The 21563-nt window shown below is 33.6% G+C and overlaps 1 protein-coding gene across 2 annotated transcripts in view; it reads right to left on the minus strand.

The window, feature by feature from the left end:
- Window positions 1-1231: 1231 nt before the first annotated feature.
- LOC138701615 (phospholipase DDHD1-like) overlaps window positions 1232-21563 on the minus strand; it is a 94882-nt gene continuing 74550 nt past the window's right edge. For both annotated transcript variants that reach the window (XM_069828689.1, XM_069828690.1), the window contains exon 13: window positions 1232-21032. In XM_069828689.1, coding sequence (XP_069684790.1) covers window positions 20815-21032 — 218 coding nt within the window. In that variant the 3' untranslated portion in view covers window positions 1232-20814. The remainder of the gene's footprint in view (window positions 21033-21563) is intronic.

A 21563-nucleotide genomic window follows, 5' to 3' on the forward strand; every position in this document is an offset into this window, starting at 1 on the left:
AAACATGCACTCGATACTGCATTACGTCACCCTGTTTTGACGTACTATGCATAGCCCTGCCGTAAAGAAATGCCTCAGTTCAGTTCGTTCAGTCTGCTAGTCGGTATTGGAAGTGTGTATGTACACAAGAGTGAATGGAAACTCCGCTGAGACACTCGTCACGCGAAGTCTTACACTCGCAAAGCAGAAATATTATATACAATGTACTAAAATTTTGTAAAGAAGAGAAAAAGAAAGGTCTGATCATTCTATTAACGAACGCTGTGAAAAGAACAGCAATGGCGGTGGGGAAGATTGAAAGAACAATACATACTATAGCTAAGGAGGTGAGGAAGCAAAGCGCATTGGAGGACAATTTTCAACTCCTGATGAAAGCCGCCCACATCCAAAGAAAATTGTACTTGATGATTTTGAAAAAATGTGTCATCCGCAGAACATTTTTGGAGTTTTATGGGAAGAGAAAATAAATTCCGACCCTACGCAAACTTCTGAATGCTGTTAAGAAAAGATACAGTTTAATGATGGAAATGATACATTCTGGAGGCTGTCAGTTTTGAAACAAATTACCGCACAATCAATAAACGAAATCAGCAAAGAAGTCTCGATAAAATGCTGCCAATATGTTAAACTTATCGAGGACGAATATTGGCGTCGTGACGTGTTAATGGAAGAGGAAATAAAAAGGGTAGTAATAAACATAGGCATTGTGTGTAGTGACGAAGAGTGTGATGAAGATGAGATGGATTATGATAGGCCAGGTGGCAGCACAGATACAGCAGTTCAACTGATAGTGCAAATGAAATTGAGACCTCTGCGTCGGGGATACAGCTACTTCTGGAATAAAGTACGGATATATATCATGACAGAAAAAGTAAATTCAACTATGGTATTGGTAATTGTATTTGATTACATTCATAACAGCTGTTGATGTTTTTATTGTCAGACTGTACCAACATTTCTCCAGCTGACTCGCCACGCATCGAGACTGAGTGGATCGCATTCGCGACACACGAGCGCCCTCATCTGAAAACTGCAATGTTTCGTCAGACGGGTTATAATACTGGTAACACACAACAATAGCTTGTACTTTTGCTTTACACAAAACAGGTCATAATAACCAATAAATTATAAAAGGGGTAATGTAAATTATTCACCCTTAAATATTTATAGGAATCAGACTGGAATCTTAAGGAACATGATACAAGGTTAATATTCAAATAAACATTTCAGATAGGCCTATTAAATTAACTGTAATAAAATTTGGTATGTCTAAGTTGGATGTAATTGTGTTCACAAACAATAGTTGCAAGTGGAACAACAAATTAGTCAGAATTGTAATTATATTATCATACGTCATTAACATGCTTCAGTTAACAATTCCGAACATTGGTTAAAACTTCATTATTCAAATTCACCTTTTTCTGATATTATTATTTTTCTCAATTACATCTTTGTCTCAAAAATATCACAGATGTCCGCAAAAAAAATATGGCCCCTGTTATTGCAGATTCAAGAATTAAGAACAAACACGGACAATATTTATATAAAAAAACACACATCTACAACAGACTTACTTGATCACTGCAGGGTGCAAGCAAGTGAACAGTGATAGAATTGCCTTTACAGCGTGAGAAGAAAAAGATATATTATTGCACTCTGACTAAATCAAGGAAAAAAGTCTGTTTATATGGATCTATACAGTCTTGTCATTACAAAAATTTTCTGTATTTCTTCAATACAATGATCACATATCTCTTTTCTGCTCTATTCCAACATACTGTACTATGTATATGACTCTAAAAATATACAGGATCATCCATTTGGGAAGACATAAAATAAAAATGCTGAGAATTGTTGCTACTTATTTTTTCAGAAATTTGTAACTACACTTTATAAGGATGGCAGTTTTAATCACATTAGTCATCAACGTGCTCATCTTTACAGACACAAAATAATTCATAACTAATTCCTCCCTCCCATGTGTGATGTAACATGTCAGGGAATAATTATTTAAAAAATTGAGACAATATTTTCTTTGAAATCATCAATATCCATAGGTCGCTGTGCACAGACATTGTTCTTCACAAAATTCCAAAGAACTTAGATGGTGTCAGGTCTGGAATCCACATAATTGGCCCACCATGACTGCACCACTTGATGTAAATATTATTGAGAAAATCACGAACTTCTTTTGCCCAGCGAGGTTGTGCGCCATTCTGTCTGAATACCATGCCAAAGTTTTTCTGTTGCAGTTATGGTATGGGAAGTAAATTTGATTTGTTTCAGGAGATCCACATTGTGTAATGTCTGAACACATTGCATTCAGTAGGCATAGAGTTTCAGGTAATGTTCACAAGTTGTGTATGGCAGAGCCATTTCTGTGGACAGTCGTCTGAGATTCTTCTTGTGGCTTGCTGTCATAGTAGTGCTAACAGCAGCTTCAGTTTCGAGGACATGCCATCAATGTGACGCATATTAACAGATCACTTCCTTCAAACGTGTGATAACATTATCAACTTGTGATGTGGAGCTCTCCTAACTCCATACTCACGGCAAAAATGACTAAATAATGTTACACCTTTATATTTTGCAAACCACAACACACAATTTGACTTATTACTTGCAGTAAACGCCAGTTTATTCCATTGTTGCTGCAGTAAACGACGGTTTATTCAATTGTTGCTAAGTGACAATCTGATTTTATCTGCTCGTAAAAAAAATAAATTATACAGAACGCCTGTGTTGTAACTAAAATATCTTTTGTATCACTCCTGGTATAATTTTATAGCAATTTTATTTTATGTCTTCTCAAACAAATCAGATGTTATATTGAAACATAGATTTTCATGTAGTATTAGCGCCAAATAGAAGACGAATTTTTCTCAGTATATTAGATTCACAATCTTACTCCGTACAGAGTTAGTACAACGAATCAAATTAATGTAATTATGTGATCCATTAGATTTTACTCTATAATAAAACAGAAAATTATCTGTTGTTGGTATCCTTCCAACTTTGCACATCACAAGTTAGATGTCTAGATAACAGCAAAATGAGTACAGATTATCCAAAGATTTTGTCTGAATTAACCAGAAAATAATACAGCAGATGTAGTTAAGTATAAATTAATAGCATCACCAAGTGTAAAAACACTGAACACCAATAACGTTTATGTATGATTAAAATAACAAAGTCAATACTGTAATAATAATAATAATAATAATAATAATAATAATAATAATAATAATATCATCATTCTTATGGTAAGATCAGTTTCCCTTTTAAGGGGACTGGGTAGTCTGAACATATAGCTATTTTGTATAAGTGAAATAAGTGAAGAAATTTTGTTATTACTCTTAAGCTTTTGAATCTATCAATTTACAATTTTTACAGCACACATACAATATTTTCAGGTATACTTTCGTTCTTAGATTATCTTTCTAACTCATATACTTGATTTTATAAACAAAATTTAAACCTGAAAAATATTAATTAAATTTAAGTTAAAACATGGGTATTTTAGGAACATATTTCTCAGAAACTACTGGGGCTAGGGGGCTGAAATTTTGCATACTCCTATTTAATATGGTAGTGAAGATGCATGGCCATTTTTATACATTCGTTCATAGTGTTCTGCCCAAGGGCAGGTTTTTCACTGTAAACTTATCATTCTCTAGTCTTTCCTATTTTCTGCCTTCCTCTTTGTCTCTGCATATGATCCATATATCTTAATGTCATTTATCATCTGATATCTTCTTCTGCCCTGAATTCTCTCCCATTCACCATTCCTTCCAGTGTATCCTACAGTAGGCAGTTTCTTCTCAACCTATGACCCAGCCAATTCCTTTTTCTCTTCCTGATAAGTTTCAGCATCATTCTTTCTTCATCCACTCTTTCCAACACAGCTTCATTTCTTACTCTGTCTGTCCATTTCACCTGCTCCATCCTTCTCCATATCCACCTTTCAAATGCTTCTAGTCTCTTCACTTCGTTGTAATGTCCATGTTTCTGCCCCATACAATGCTACCCTCCACACAAAGTACTTCACTAGTGTCTGCCTTAGTTTTAGTTCTTTCTCCAGAGGTCCACAGAAGATGCTTCTTTTTCTATTAAAAATTTCCTTTACCATTGCTATTCTCCTTTTGACTTCTTGGCAGCAGCTCATGTTACTGCTTATAGTACATCCAAGTATTTGAAGCTATCCACATGCTCTACTGCCTGATTTAGAATTCGCAAGTTTACCTTCTTTACTTTTCTTCCTATGACCATGGTCTTCGTCTTGTTGGCATTTATCTTCATTCCATACTGCTCACAGCTGTCATCTCCTCTTCTGCTAACAACGCCATATCATCAACAAATCTTACACACTTTATTCTTCTTCCTCCTACTATCACACCTCCCATGTTCTGAAAACAGTTTTTCACTAAACTCTCTAAGTAAATATTGAACAGGATAGGTGATAAAGAGCATCCTTGTTGTACTCCTCTCCCTATTTCACTTCCTAACCTTTGATTCGTTTCATATAAAGGTTACTGAACAGCCTCCTCTGCAATCTACGCCAATTTTCTTTAGGATTCCCATCAGTTTACTCCAATCCACTCTGTGAAAGGCCCTTTCTAAATCCACAAATATTATATACACATCTTTATTCTTCTCTAGGTATCTTTCGCGGATTGTTTACAGCAGTCCAATTGCATCTCTCGTACCTTTTCCGTTCCTGAAGCCAAATTGCTCTTCTTCCAACTGTTCTTCCATCTTAGAATATAAACGTCGATTCAGTATTTGCAGAAGAATCTTCGCTGAGTGCGATATCAGGCTGATAGTCCTGAACTTGTTACATTTCTTTGCATTATTTTTCTTCGATATTGGAAGCAACACTGTCCTTGTGAAATCTCCAGGCCAGTCATCTTGCTCATATATATCGTTACATAATGACAGAATTTCCTTCTTGTCTTTACCCAAGCACTTCACTAATTCAATGGGGATTCTATCAACTCCTGTTGCTTTCCCATTCTTAATTTCCTTAAACGCTAGTTCAACTTCTTCCCTTAAAATAGAAATTCCTTTTTCGTCTTCTATAGCCAAGTCATCTGAATGATTCCGTCTCCTGTAACTCTTCTACATATTTCGTCCATCTGTTCAGTATTCCTGGTCTGTCTGTTATTTCATTTCCGATTTCGTCCTCTATCAACCACATGGACTTGATTTTCTTATCAAAATATATTATGAATTCTACAGCCAGAAAAGTATAAAAAAAAATATGAACATTTTTAAATATTCTTTTCAGCATCTCAAAACCAAAATATACCTGCAAATAATGTGTTGTTGTTTTCTAATTCCAAGCATTTGACAATAAAAGTCATTTGGCCTCTTGCACTCCAATATTTTTCAAAGATATGCAAATAATGTGTATATGCTGTAAAAAAATTGTAAATAGATATATTTAAAAGTTGAAGAGTAATAGCAAAATTTTTTCACTCATATACAACAGCCATACGCTCAGACTACCCAGTCCTCTTAAGTATACTTTTAGAAACACAGCTTCAGTAGTACTAAATCAATAGGCTACAATGAAGTACTAAAATTCAATCACATGCAGTGCGCAGGCCTTTTCAAAATTATTATTATTATCATTATCTGATTTAAAAATGCTACTATGTCTTTTTTAGTGATTCTATATGTTAACCTATTATTACCGGTTCCTGTTTCATTTTCTTAAATCTCTCATCAGTCATCAATAATTCAGCAGTGCTCAACTTACTGTATAACATAGACAATTTTATTTTCTACTGCATCTAAACATTCTTAACTTAACATGAAAAACTGAATGTAGTGAGATATGTGATCACTGATCATACTTCGTAATACTATTATCATAGGATCATCTTACTGTCAAAACATTAACACAGGCATAATTCTTTAGCAACTGTTCAGTTGAGTACAATGAAGCTGTTCATTTTCGTATAAAATATACACTGTTCCAGGGAATTAATTTAAAAGAGGTGATGTCGATATATGAAATGATAATTAAATTAAAATTAAAATCTAATTTTTGCATCAGACTTCAAATAAAATGATCATTATTATTCCCGATGTATTTTGAGTAAAATAAATGAAAATTCAGAAATTAACGTAAGTATGAAACAAATCAGAAAGAATATTTGTTTTCTATTACATCATATTATTTTTGATATTCTTAGAAATATTACAAATATCATAAGCAATCATAATTTAGAACTTATTTACACTGAACAAAAATAATATAACAGTAACATTTTATTCCACACTGTCATGTAATTATCACAATACTGTAGTTTCTCCAAGTACAAAGCAATCAGATAATCTTTCGGCCAGTGAAGCATGGGAGCTGATGCAGCGTGATTGCATCTGGCTCTCAGAATTTTTCCTTCCTAACACTCCGCTTCATTTTACGTATATTATGTAAAGCATGCAAAAAAAAATTATAATTCATTGCATAATGAGAACCTGTAAGAGACCATTACACTCACTTTTACCTATAATATGTAAAGCATGCAAACAATCATAATTTACTGTATAATGAGAACTAACCTGTGTTATAAGAGTTGCTAAAAGTGGTGGCCATCTTGATTCACACATATCTGGCATCTTGTGATGAAATTTGCATTAATACACAAAAGTTCTTGTTCAGTAATTCTGGTAATTTCTCTCCTTATATTGTCTTTCAGTTCATCGATGGTGTGTGGGTTACTTCTACAGACTCGGTTTTTCAGGTATCCCCACAAATAATAATCACAAGATAAAATCTGGAAACATGCGGCCCATAAACGTTTGGAAATAATTCTGTCATTAAAAACCTCCCTTATACCTTTCAAAGAATCCTCAGCAGTCTGAGCTGTGGTGAAATCTTGTTGAAAATACCTGTATTCTCTCTCATCATCTGACAACAATGGGAAGAAATTTGAGAGTATTTGTGTGTGATACTTCTCTGCATTTATTTTGTCTCAAAAAATATGAGCCCTAGTATTCTTCTGGCAGTGACAGCACACCATACACAGATTTTTGCATCATGTAAGGGAACTTCGTGAATTCTGTGGGAGGTTGCCCAAGCTCCAGTATCTGTTGTTTTGTGTACAGGCATAATGGTATAAATAAACCATGCCTCAGCAGAGAAAATAATTAACTCTGGATCAACCATACCGTCGCCAATATTCTGTAAAGCCCAATTACAGAAATTCACTCTACTTACGTTGTTACATAGCCGTAATTCCTGTATTACATTTTCACCTGGTACTGTTTCAGTTGAACAGTTTAGTTGCTGTGTGGGCTGATCCTTTTGAAATGCCTACTTCTTGAAACAGGCGACATAGAAATTTCATTGGAGAGCATTCTAAAGATGTCTCAATTTCATCAACTTTTTCTTCTGTTAAAGCTGTTCTTTTTCGCCTATGAATTCTAGCATTTAGTAAACCAGTTTCTCTTAATCTAAAAACCAGTTGTCTAACTGTATCTCTGTTTTAGAACTTGAACGCCAACAAGAAATTTCCTACAGACCTCTCAACACAATTCTGTTTTCACATAAGGGTGCTAATTTGAACTTTTCGCAAGCGCGCGCGCACGCACGCACGCACGCGCGCGCGCGCGCGCGCACACACACACACACACACACACACACACACACACACACACACACACACACACACACACACACACACACACCCCCGCAATTACACCAACAGTAATGTCTACACATTGAAATTACACTGAAAAAACATACAGAAACTATACAAACTAACAGTAACGGCTACACTCTGTGAAACAAACCATGCAACAGCAGCACTCGGTCTCAACTGATCGCACAAACAGCCATGTGAATCCATTAATGTGACCGAGTCACGTCAGCTCCCACACTCCACCAGTCTAAAGATAATCTGACCACTCTGTACAACTAGTTCACGTTTTCAATTTTACACTATAACAAACATTGACAAAATATTGTGATGCCACAATAATAACAGTAGTAGTAGTAGTAGTAGTAGTAGTAGTAGTAGTAGTAGTAGTAGTAATAATAATAACAATAATTATCATCATCACCACCACCATCTCAGAAATGCATATTTCAAGCATCCCTGATAACGAAAAAATATATTTCAGCATAGTATACTGATATTTCTCTGTATGTCAGTTCCTGCATCTGTGTAAAATTTTATGTGCTAAACAATTGGATGGATTTTGTTTTTACTTGTATTCAATATTTACGAAGTCATTCACTCAAAAAGTATGCATATGAAATAGAAGTGTTCTTGGCAAAATAAGATTTGATTTGAAAAATGAGCTCACTGATTTTTTTCCTTATGTGAGAAATAAAGCCAGATAAAACAAAGTAAGTTATACATTTCCAGAGAAATTATTTATTTGAAACAGAGAAGTGTTTGGCTACTTGTCAACGTAGGGCCTACTAAATACAGACTACTTCAATAAAACAGACTTGCTTTACGGACTTATCCATCGAACATCACACCTCTCATCTCATTTGACGGAGGAGGGAGACATGATTAAAAGAGACCAAGGAAAGGTACAGTACGAATTTTTATTGACTTACATGTATTTGTCATTCATTGTGATACGAGTATAATGAGCCTGTTGTTGAATAGTTCTGACAGTAAGCTGACTTTCAATCTACTCACTATAAAGTTATTGATCACTAGCACAGCAATCGCTTCTAATTCAAATATGCGAGGAAAATAAGACAAAACTTACAAATTGTAAGTTAAATATTTAAGCCTTAAAAAAACTTACAGTGACTAAAATCAACCAATATTTTAAGATTCCACAATTTATCTAAGTCTAAAAAATACTTTCCAACTTTGAGACAATGCACTTGACTATAAGATGTTAAAAAGCCAGTTTTGAAATTAAATTGTACAGATTCTTTGATAAAAACATGACACACCACCCCATGCCTTCATTTACAAAAATGCAATTTAAGGAAATACTCTAAACTTCATCAACACGTAACTATAATCCCTACTCTGAAATTATTGTCAGATATCAGTCTGATAAGTATAACAAAATATTGACGTTGGTTAATATTTACGCAATATTTAGTCTCTACCACAAATATTTCTCCATGTGCATAGCAATACTGTGTAAAAATATTTATAAATGAAGAACACTTAAAATACAGGGTTTTCTTATGAGATCTTACAAAAGGCATTTTACAATTAAATTCTAGAGAAAATGTAACTAAACAAAGTCATTTAATTTATTTTGGTTATTACATTACGGTTTTAGATTCCTAATCATTCTCTTCCTAAAATAATATTAACAAAGAATTACTTTTATTTTTATTCGACTACTTTCAATAATTCTACTCAAGTTTCTATAATTATTCTCATATTATCTTTGCATTGTTTTATTTCATTTACTAAATTAAACTATGTCACAGAATAATACTACAGAGCTTATTACATAGGTACTGTAATACTGGAACCAGAAACTGGTATACCACATAATACGTAATGATAAATACCATTCATTGCAGTACTGATACTCTGATGAAATAAATTTTGCTTATGCTGTAGTTTGATAAATTTGTCACTGCATTATGATGAATAAATTTTCTCAAATTTCCCTTAAAATACATTAAAGAAGATTTTAATTTGAAATTGCAATTCTCAATATGCCCCAATTCGTAAAATGTCAGTAAATTAAATTAAATTAAATTTAAAATACTATGAAATTAACACAACTACAATGCTCACTTTTTCCATAAGATTAACGGCACTGTGGTGCATTTATAAGTACACTGGACACTGAAATATCTTGGCCCTTGCAGTCAGAAAAAACATCTTAACACAAATAAATCCAGACCTCAGCTTTACTGATTTACACAATACAAGACTTGATTTACTTCAAGATAAGCTTCTCTGAAAAGTTACTCTAAAGAATTGACTTCCTCATGATGGGACTTGGTAATTATAGTCCCACAACTGGCACAATAGTAACAAATTTCAGAGGTGTATGGCAGCTGTTTAACACCTTTTGCCAATGCATTGCCGCAAGTTGGCACACACAGGCATAGTTATTGCACAAGATGACTAGTTCGCTGAAATTGCAAGGACACTTTGTGGTTCTCATACTTTCACCTTAACTTCGTTCACTAATTTCTTCTACATGGAATTAAAAGATATTCTTGCAGAATACCTTCTTAAAGGGGAGACGGATTAAAATATTTTACCACTCAGTCCTACTACAAATGTAAACATTATTTACGAACTTTAACCTTTTCTTCTAAATACCTACAGTCAGAACTGTACCACCAAATAATGATGCACTAACACTGTGGCACTGCCCAATAATGAACAATGAAAATGATTGTCACAGACGAGTTCCTTCCTGAGATGTTAAAATTCAGTGCTGCAATACGAGATTAAGCCCAGAAGGAAAAAAAAAACTAAAGTTAGGTTCAGTAATTACAGGATTCAGTGAAGCCAGTCTATGTTCATCTCTTATACTGGTACTTCTCCAAAATACAAGTTACATCATACAGGTATACTCTTTTAAAATTCTTAATACCGTATTTACCCGTGTAATAGATGCATTCCAATTTTTTGCGTTAAAATTTAAAAAAAATTCCCCGCATAATAGACACATAGAGGAATATGAATCTGTGACAAATGATAGCAGTGATGCTGAACCTGACAGTGAATGAGGTAAGGCTGATGTTAATAATAACAATAAAGTGTCTTGTCTTATTGTAGCTGCATTCATTGTTATAAGTTCAACTGTTTATACAACTGCTGCTAACTATCGATGGTCTTAAGTGTGACACAATCAATATATAAATTAGTCACGGTCCATATATTGTTAAGTATTCTATCAAATTATTTCAGCATTCAAGCTGGCTCACCTTTAACACGTGTTCTTTTCTCGCATAAAGAATGCACCCCAGTTTTTTGTTATAAAAATCGAAAAAAAAAGTGCGTGTATTATGCAGGTAAATACGGTAGTTATTTATAATACAAGTGTTAAAAAAAACATTTGATTTTGTGAGCAGGGACAATTGCAAAACCACACCACAGGCAAACAAAATAATATGATTTTTAACATGTGTTGTACACTATTTTTAGACAACCGTTCGTCCATGCTGATATAGAGACAATTCAGATTTCTCCACTGTTGTAGTCCACTTCGTAGTAACAGTAAAACTTAATCACGTTAAAAGAAGCTAATGTTGTAGCTCAGTGCTTGAGTATTCGACTGCAGAAGGAGAGATCCCTCGTCCAGACCTGGGTGTCTCCTACTTTTTTTTAATTACATTTAATTTTTAATTGTTTCATATAATTGTCAATAAAATAGCTATTGAAGCAATTTATTTAATTTGTGTATGTTTCTTAACCAAAAGGAGTCAATTTTAAAAATATGTCTGCCATTCTTTCAGCTATTTACTGATCAGTTTTGATTGATCCTGTATAATACCTGATGGGGAAACAACAGACAATCGGTGCAAATAATTGAAAGTCAGTGTTAAAAACACTTTTCGTACTAGTGTTAAAAGTACTTCCACGGTATGGCGCATCCTCAGGTTGTGGATAGAGGAGACGGCCTCCAGATATAGAGGGTAGCTACGAATATATTGAATAAGCAGTTGTGGACAGCCGATAAGGGGTGGTCCTTCAGCTTGGGGGTTGGGCGAAGGGCTAACAACCCATCACCGTAAAAACAAATTGTTGCGAAACCTCAATATAAGCCTCGGAATGGGACTGATTCTTTGACACAATCATAGCAAAGGAATAAGGTTATGAGATTTGGTACTTGGAATGTTACAAGTCTATATAAAACAGGAGGGGTAACATTAGTAGCAAAAGAACTAGCTAGATATAGAATAGACTTTGTGAGAGTGCAGAAGGTTAGGTTAGATGGGAATGCCAAATTGCCAATAGGAGATTACTTACTGTACTATGGAGGAGGAAACAATAATCACCAATTAGGAACAGGATTCTTTATTCATAAAAGAATAGAATCAGCAGTAAAAAACGTCGAATTTAACAGTGACACGTTATCACAGTTTAGTATATACAGTTGCGAAGCTCAATACTTACTAAATATGCATAGACAGTTGAAATATGCATCCATAGATAGTTGCTAGCCACCAGGATCGCTACTATCACCTCATCACAGACTCTTTCCTTAGCAGACGATAAAATGTATTGTACTTTTGATATCGTGTTCTTTTAAAAAATTAACACCTTCCTTCCACTATTGAAATACGAAATACATAAGGTTTATATATTATTTTCATAAAGTATATATTATATTTTATAAACTCACCTTCCTGGATCTTTTGGAAGGATAACTCTGACCTCTTTTTCTTAGAATTTATAGTGCAACAAACGTCTCCTTGTCCCATATTATTACTCAAATTATTGTATTTTAGCCATTTACAGTTATTACAACCGATAACGAACATTTCACAGTTTACACAACTTTTCACAACAATGCGAAATACGGCACAGTTAATGCCTTTTCGATCTAGACCAGGCCGTAATATATGTTCGGGTTTTCTATTTCAGTGTATGGAGCTCAGTGAATTATTATATTATAACTCTATTGCGTATCATAGCTATGTTTTATTTAGTGTAATGTGTCCATAAGTTCCCTTTACTTCTTGTTGCATAATATGTTGCAGAAATAATTACAAAACTGTGTTATTTTAATGTGAAGAGAATTTTACATGTTAAGATAATCTTTTCGCATCAACATTTTAAGTTTAGAATGGAAGCTATTTTGAGGTTTAATAAAAAACAATTTATATTGTGATTTTAATATAGCACATCAACCTTCCTTGATAAAGACAGAAAATTTATCATACCACTCTTATGAAATTAGTGTACGTACGATTGTTACTTCATCTCTTAGGTAGTAGATAAATACAATAATTCAGTACTCAATTGTAGTATTAAAATACAGACAAATTGAATGTGCGGAGTATCATACATAACATTATGCTTAATTATAATGTATAATTGCGAATTTAGGAATATAAGATATAGTAAATATAACCTATAATATTTTCATATGAATGGCAGGGCATTGGAGACCACTAAAAATTAGACAGAAAGGGGGTAACTGGGACAGTAAACATAACCTATAATATCAACATATCTAAATATTCGTGCGGTGCAACTGAAAATTATTGAATCGTGCATAAATGAATGTACAATAATTTCGCAATATTTAATCGAAATAAAGGGAGGTAGGTCTATTACACATATGAACAACGTAATTTTCACACCAAAAATAATATTACACCTTAACTCGCAAGGAATTATGTCTGAAATGTCTCCTAATCATTGTTTTAAATTTTATTAATGTAATTACACTACATTTTAGAGAAATATATGTTACTTTTTATGCATTCCAATTAATTTATATGGTTGAAACGCCGCCCTTCGTGATCGGGTTAAGCAAGTCACATGGTCTGCCTTAAGATATGTATTAGATCACGATGGCAGTGACATAGTCTATTGTTCCTAGTACACACAGCACTCCAAGCAGCTAGCAACTATCGCGAGAAATGCAAAAAATCACCCCAAGCTTCGCGACTGTATATACTAGACTGTGATGTTAACAAATTACTTAAGTGTAGACGGTGCGATATCATAGTTATAAATCCTCACATTACTACAGAAGAGAAAGACAATACAAAATAGCTTCTATGAGGAATTGGAACACACTTTTCCCAGGGGAAAACATTGGGTCAGCTCCACAGCCTAGCTGGAGATAGGGACAAATACAAGAAGTGAGTCCGAGGCAATCCCCTAACACTGCGATAGCGACACAATTAGAGAAGAAGGAAAAGGAACACACTTTTGATGAGTTACCTAGATATCACATAAAAATTTTATTTGGAGATTTCAATGCTAAAGTAGAACGGGAGGATATTTTTAAACCAACTATTGGAAAAGAGAGCCTACATGTGACTAGTAATGATAATGGCATTAGGTTAGTTAACTTTGCCACATCAAAAAATTTAATTGTAAAAAGCATAACATTCCCCCATAAGGATATACATGAATATACCTGGACCTCTCCAGATGGATTGACACGCAACCAAATAGATCACATCTTGATAGCTAAACGAAGACATACTAGTACAACAGATATTCGATCCTTCAGAGGGGCAGACTGTGATTCTGACCATAATTTGATAATTGGAGAATTAAGAGAAATACTATTAGTAGCCAAGCGAGTAGAGCAACAAGTTAATATTAGGAGATTCAATATTCCAAAATTAAAAGATGAGGAAATTAAGCAACATTATCAAATCGAAATTTCAAATAGGTTTGCACTTTAGAAAGTTCCGACGAAAATGAGGAGGAATTAGATATTAATAGCGTGTAGGAAAGTGTAAGAGATAACAAAATCGCAGCTGAGCAGAGCATAGGCTATTATGGAAGTAAGAAAAAGAAACGTGGTTTGATGATTGTTTGCATGGTAGTTGAAAGAAGGAAACAGGCAAAATTCAAATTCGTGCAGGATCCAGTCCAGGAGAATAGAAATAATTATTTCAATGAAAGATGGAAAGCAAGTCATATACTTAGGAAAAAAAAAAGAGAGATTCCTTGAAGGAAAAACTTTGTGAGGTAGAAACAAATAGTAATAATAAAAACATTAGAGATTTATATAAGGGTATAAAAGGATTTAAGAAAGGATATAAGGCAAGGATAAACGTGATCAAGGATGACAATGGTGACTTGCTTGCAGACTCTCATTCCATCCTGAATAGATGGAAAAACTATTTTGGACAACTACTAAATATGCACAGGCCAAATAGAAAAGATCTGGATGATATTCAAATACCAAATGCTGAGCTATTTATACCCAAACCCACACATTGTGAAGTCAAAATTGTGATGGAAAATCTGAAAAAGTATAAGTCTCCAGGTATCGATCAAATTCCAGCAGAACTAATACAAGAGGTTGGAAACGCATTATCTAGTGAAATTTTTAAGCTTATACATGTTATTTGAGAAAAAGAAATTGTACCCAACCAATTGTACTTATCTTTAAGAAGGGGGGGAAAGACTAACTGTAGTAACTTTCGATGAATATCACTTTTGTTGACGTCGTACAAAATTCTGTCCAATATTCTATTGAGAAGATTAACTCCATATGTAGATTAAATTATTTGGGATCATCAGTGCGGTTTTAGGCGTAATAGATCGACTACTGATCAGATTTTTTGTACTCAACAGGTATTGGAGAAAAAATCGGAGTGTAAGGGCACAGTATAATACTTATTCATAGAGTTCAAAAAGGCATATGATTCGGTTAAGAGAGAAGCTTTATATAATATTCTTATTGAATTTGGTATTCCTAAGAAACTAATTCGATTAATTAAAATGTGTCTCAGTGAAACATACAGCAGAGTCCGTATAGGCCAGTTTTTGTCTGATGCTTTTCCAATTCACTGCGAGCTAAAGCAAGGAGATGCACCATCACTTTTACTTTTTAACTTCGCTCTAGAATATGCCATTAGGAAAGTCCAGGAAAACAGGGAGGGTTTGGAATTGAATGGGTTACATCAGCTGCTTGTTTAAATGGATGACGTGAATATGTTAGGAGAAAACTCACAAACGATTAATGAAAACACGGGAATTTTACTTGAAACAAGTAAGGTTTGGAAGTAAACCCCGAAAAAAAAAAAAAGTATATGATTATATGTCTTGTGACCAGAACATAATACAAAATGCAAATATAAAAATTGGAAATTTATCCTTTGAAAAGTTGGAAAAATTCAAATACCTTGGAGCAACAGTAATAAAGATAAATGATATTCGAGAGGAAATTAAACGCAGAATAAACATGGGAAATGTCTGTTATTATTCAGTTGAGAAGCTTTTATCATCCAGTCTACTCTCGAAATAGCTGAAAGTTAGAATTTATAAAACAGTTATATTACCGGTTGTTCTGTACGGTTGTGAAACTTGGACTAGCACTTTAAGAGACGAATAGAGGTTAAGAGTGTTTGAGAATAAAATGCTTAGGAAAGTATTTGGGGATAAGAGGAATGAAGTTAAAGGAGAATGGAGAAAGTTACACAATGCAGAATTGCACACATTATATTCTTCACCTAACATAATGAGGACAATTAAATCCATATGTTTGAGATCAGCAAGGCATGTAGTACATATGAGTGAATCTAGAAATGTATATAAAGTGTTAGTTGGAAGACCTGAAGGGAAAAGCCCTTTGGGGAGGCCAAGACGTAGATGGGAGGATAATATTAAAATAGATTTGAGGGAGATTGGATATGATGATAAGGATTGGATTAATCTTGCTCAGGATAGGGAGTGATGGCGGGCTTATGTGAGGGCGGCAATGAACCTTCGGGTTCCTTAAAAGCCACTTGTAAATTAAAAGTACTTTTTGCACACTACTATAGTCAATTTTAACATACTTGCCTAATGCCAAAAAACCTACTTTCAGAAATAGTAGTCTAAAAAATGTATTTTCATACAACTTTGTAAACAAATTAAGGTTTATTCAACGATGCTTGCACACTTAAATGCCATTGACCTGGGCCGGGATCAAACCCGCAACCTCGAGCACAAAAGGCCAACACTATACCGACTATGCTACCCAGGCCGACCTCTGTAAACATAAACAGTAAGTAACTACTGGGAAATCAACTTAACTGATTATCGATTTCAAATTAGTAAATAGGTACATGAACAAATTATAATTCATTAATGTAATTGAGAACAATGTAGGTAACTTTCGTAAATAAACTGAACTAAAGTTCGATTTTTCAATACAGTAGTTCTTAGCCTTATTTGTTGCCCGCAACACTTAGATTTTCAAAATCTGTTCTCTCATCCACTTTGGGGGAGGGGGCGGGGGAGGGAACAAACAAATGTTATATTTTTATTTAAGCAAATACTTTCCTTACATTAGGTATACCTGGGATATTAAGAGATAATTTCCTTTTTATCCAATGGCTGGTAAGTGACCCATATGACACATTGAAGTTGTAGTTCTTTTACTGCCATAAACATTACCTTCAGTGTATCATAGAAGACAAATACATAACACAGCATCATGATGATTAATGGAACAATGGTCAAATGTTAATAGGGGAAAATGGGAGTACTGCGTGGAAACCTACCAAGAAGCACTGTCTTTATCTACCATAAATTCCACTTGAATGAGTCGGGATTTGAATCTGGGTTACCTACGTGGAAAGCTGACACACTAACTTTTCGGCTAATGGTGTACCCATAAAGGAGAAAATTCGCAAAACACAATATTAGCTAGCGCATATGACAGCCAAGGCTTCAAATTATGAGCAGCTTATAAAAGTGCATAGATATTAGGTCAAAAATTTGCTAGAATAAAAATACTAATACTAATAATAATAATGATAATGTTAATAATAATAATAATAATAATAATAATAATAATAATAATAATAATAAATAAATAAATAATTAAATTCATTACATTATAAAACACTTGTTCCCCTTCAATAAAAGAACAATATATTTTCAATACTCAATTGCTCTTGTTTTTAATTACTTTAATTATATGTGGCTCTATTTTGACATGAAACATCTATATCCAACCCATGAGAAGAGAAAAATTGTAATATTTTCACACAAAAGGTTTTCCTAACCTTGATATCGCACAGGTACCATAGAAGAGAACTGTAAGATTAGCTTCGTGCCTTGTGGTTTTCTACACAGCATATCTTGCTTCATTTTCTATTTAATATTCCTCAAGGTTTTCTACATGATTCGTCTTGTCCATTATCTAATCTCTGGATAGGCTGTACTCTTCCTGCCTGTGATAGTATTTATTTGATCCTTAAATCTATCCTTACCTAACCTAAAAATTACATACCAAGAATAAAGACATTTCACGTAATCCAAGGAATTTTACAAATCTGATGTCATTGTTTTTAAAGAGGTAGGCCTGTGTAAATCCCATTGACAATAAAGACTTCCAAATTTGTTCTCGCACGAAATCTAAATAAATATAAATCAATACTAGGCTTTTTTGAGGCTGTCACAAGTTAAAACGACGATTTCTAAATTTAAAAAGAAGTTTCATTGTGCACTATTATCTTATACGATTTAAAAATCTCTCTCCCTAGATAAAGTGCGAATATTCAAGGCTAAAAACTACTGTTTTAATAATGTATGCAAGGTGATAATGGAAGTTACGAATTTTAATAAAAACAGGATTTAATAGTAATACAAAAATAAGCTGTATAGTAACGAAAAATTACACCAAGCAACATCACAAAGTTGGCCACACACTGCAGTCATTTGGGTTGATTTCCATTTATGGAGTGCACGATGGGACATTTGTGCCTAAGTGATTCAGTAGCAGTCTACTTCTTTATATAGGAGGAGGAGGAGGAGGAGGAGGAGGAAGAGGAGGAGGAGGAGGAAAAAGAAGAAACGAAAACTATACAAAATGCGGGTGTAAAGGTCTAAATAAACAGAAGGAGACTAAGTTAAATTATGCAACTTCGGTAGCTACTAATAAGGTCACTGTAACAATACAAAAATCAATTTCATTGTAAATCTTAGTTTTAGCAGTAGTGGTACTGGAAGTACGGTAATACTTTACAACTGCTACTAAAATAATAATAATAATAATAATAATAATAATAATAATAATAATAATAAACTACATCCTTAGCAAAAGCTCCACATCACCTAACATCAAAGGTATGGTAACTAATAATATAATACTTTAATCCATCACTCTTTCTCAGGAATGTATGCACTTTCTGTTCAATGCAAGAAAATAGATGCATTACTAATAAATAATACAATAACAACTTACAAATATGGCTTAAAATGAACATAAATAATGTGTTACACAAGCACTTAAACTGATGAAAGCATCTGTCAAACTAATATGCTTATCTTGAACTCATCCCAGTCATCAAGACTACCATTTTCTTTTCTTTTTTTTTTTTTTTCATTTCAGGTTAGTTCTCACAAAGGAAACAATCCATAAATAAGATTATCATCCGCATGTATGTCTGTTAATTTCCAAATTATTTTCATATTATAATTTTATTATGTATAGATCTAATTCCAGTCAAAGGTTCGAACTCAGAAAATATATTTGAGGCCATTGTAGCAAACATGTTGCAAGAGGTTTTCAAGCCAACTGAGAACAAGTTTAGTTTATTCATTTATTTATTTTTAATTTAGAGTAATCAGATTAAAATTGACCAAGATTTAATGAGAAATAAGAAAAATTGAAATAAGTAATAGTGATTAAATTATTTCACATCATCGAAATGGATCGAAACTTTTGAAACATCTGTATTTTATTTCTACTAACATACTATAAAAAATGCAAGTACTCTTATTTTAATACATTATTATATACGTTCTTCGAATAGAAGAACTTCGACGAAGAGATTATGAAGATTCATTCCTAGCCTTTTTGAAATGAATGTAACATGCTACTGCCACATCTCCCGATACAAGGATATACACGTAATTTATCATGCCATGCCAACAATACCCAATTTGTCCTCTGCTACCTGTTGCCTTCAGTGTCTAAATAATCAATTGATGAGCAAAACATTGTGATACAAATGACACAATGACCTGTGGTTAAAGTTCTTAAGATAATGGATGTCAGCAGCAGATGTAATTAATATTTTATGGTGATAATATTTAACGAGGTTGATGAGTTTATCATCAAATAGATTCAACAAAATAATGTAATATTCTATTTGTTGGCTTCTTGAAAATTATTACTATTAATTTTCAAATTTTGAAGGAAGGACTAAATTAATGCTGGACATTTTAAGGATGTGACATAATGCAGACACACTGTGGACAAATTCGTAAATTCAAGGTAAGCAATTGTTGACAAGGTAACAACAAAAGAAAATGTCTTGTGCCATAACGTATAAATGAGAATCTCTACTTTACAATTTGCTTATAAAATTTAACATTACATTATTCCATTCTATAGCATTACAATAAACTGAAAAATAGTTTACTGTAACTTTTTTATTATTTTAAAAGTTGTTACTTCAGCAACGTTATTTTCGGAACATTTTTATATTTGGAGAATGTACATGTATTTAAAGATTGTGTCTCGTCTTAGTACAATGAATTATTGTAAAATCCCTAAGGATCAATACCTGCAGCAAAGGAAATTATGAAAATATATTTCGACAGTCAAGTATGTCACAAAATCGAACACAGTTTCAAAGTAAACACTCAAGCTATTAACTTCCATGAACAACAAACCAACATATTTTTCTAATCAAGTGAAGTATTGTTCTGCAATACATAGAAAAAGAATTTCCATAATACTCCGTTATTTGCTAGATTAATCTATCAAATCACAACAGCAGAAAAAAAAAGTTCTCAAAATAATGGGGCTTTAGGACCATAAAACGCGTTTTTATAACTCTGTAAGATCATCATATTCCAATTCCATCCACGATATTATTACACAAACAAGAATGCATTTGATTTCTGCTCATCTCTTAAAACCAGTATGCACAAAGAACCAATCTAACAAAACCTGTCGCAAAGACCAATTTCCCAGAAGGACTGCATTAATTCAATGTGAGAAATTACTTATTTTCCAAAGGTTACTTCACACAGAAAATGTAAAACAAGAAACTACGTATGAAAATTTTTGTTTCAGTAAACAACTAAAAACCATTTTCACAAGCACATTCTGGAAAAAAGAAGAGAAAAAAAGATGCTAAAGGCCAACTGGTAAAAGTGATTCCACGAAGTAACAAATTTCTATACCACACCCTGCACCCAGTTCACACTACTTGCTGCCTGAAGCAGCTTCTGTGGAGAGTTGTGAGGCGATACTTGGTGAATTTTGCTGTAACTGCTGAACCTCCAAATCGGGGAACAGTCTTGTCAGAACAAAGTATGCCACATCATAATTGGTCCAGTATGCCGTATGTGAAGTGAGTGCTGATAAGTAACTGCCTCCAAGGTTTGTCTCCCTTAGAACATAGTCCAGTCGTTGGTGTTGACCTACAAAAAGAGAGAGAAGTAGCACTATAATTTATTTCACCACTTTACACAGCAGACAACAAGAAAAGACCTCTGACAATTACCTGCAATGCTGCCAAATGAGAGCTAAGTACCTACTGTAAATCACTTCAATTAAGAAATAAGACTTTTGAGTGCAGCACTGTGTCCTGGAATTTAACATTTTCAAGATATCTGACTTGATGACGGAACCTATATGCAGTTCCGAAATGCTAGAAATGTTAAGTTTTAGGATATGGTGGTATACTCAAAAGTCTATTCCTGATAATATTCACCATGGAAGCTTAAAAAGACTCTATGGAGAGGAAACACACAGTATTATTAGACAATTTTGAACAGCTTCTTTTGAAAATAGAGAAGTTATTAAGCTCTCTAACTTTCCTTTTTAGATGCCGTCATACAAACACAATGCCAAAATTCTTACAATTACCAGTACATCATCATCATCATCATCATTTATAGACCAAGTATTAGACCCTAGTGGATCCATTACAGTTTCCTGCCAATGCTCAT

Source organism: Periplaneta americana, chromosome 6, assembly GCF_040183065.1.
Source record: "Periplaneta americana isolate PAMFEO1 chromosome 6, P.americana_PAMFEO1_priV1, whole genome shotgun sequence".
Lineage (NCBI taxonomy): Eukaryota > Metazoa > Arthropoda > Insecta > Blattodea > Blattidae > Periplaneta > Periplaneta americana.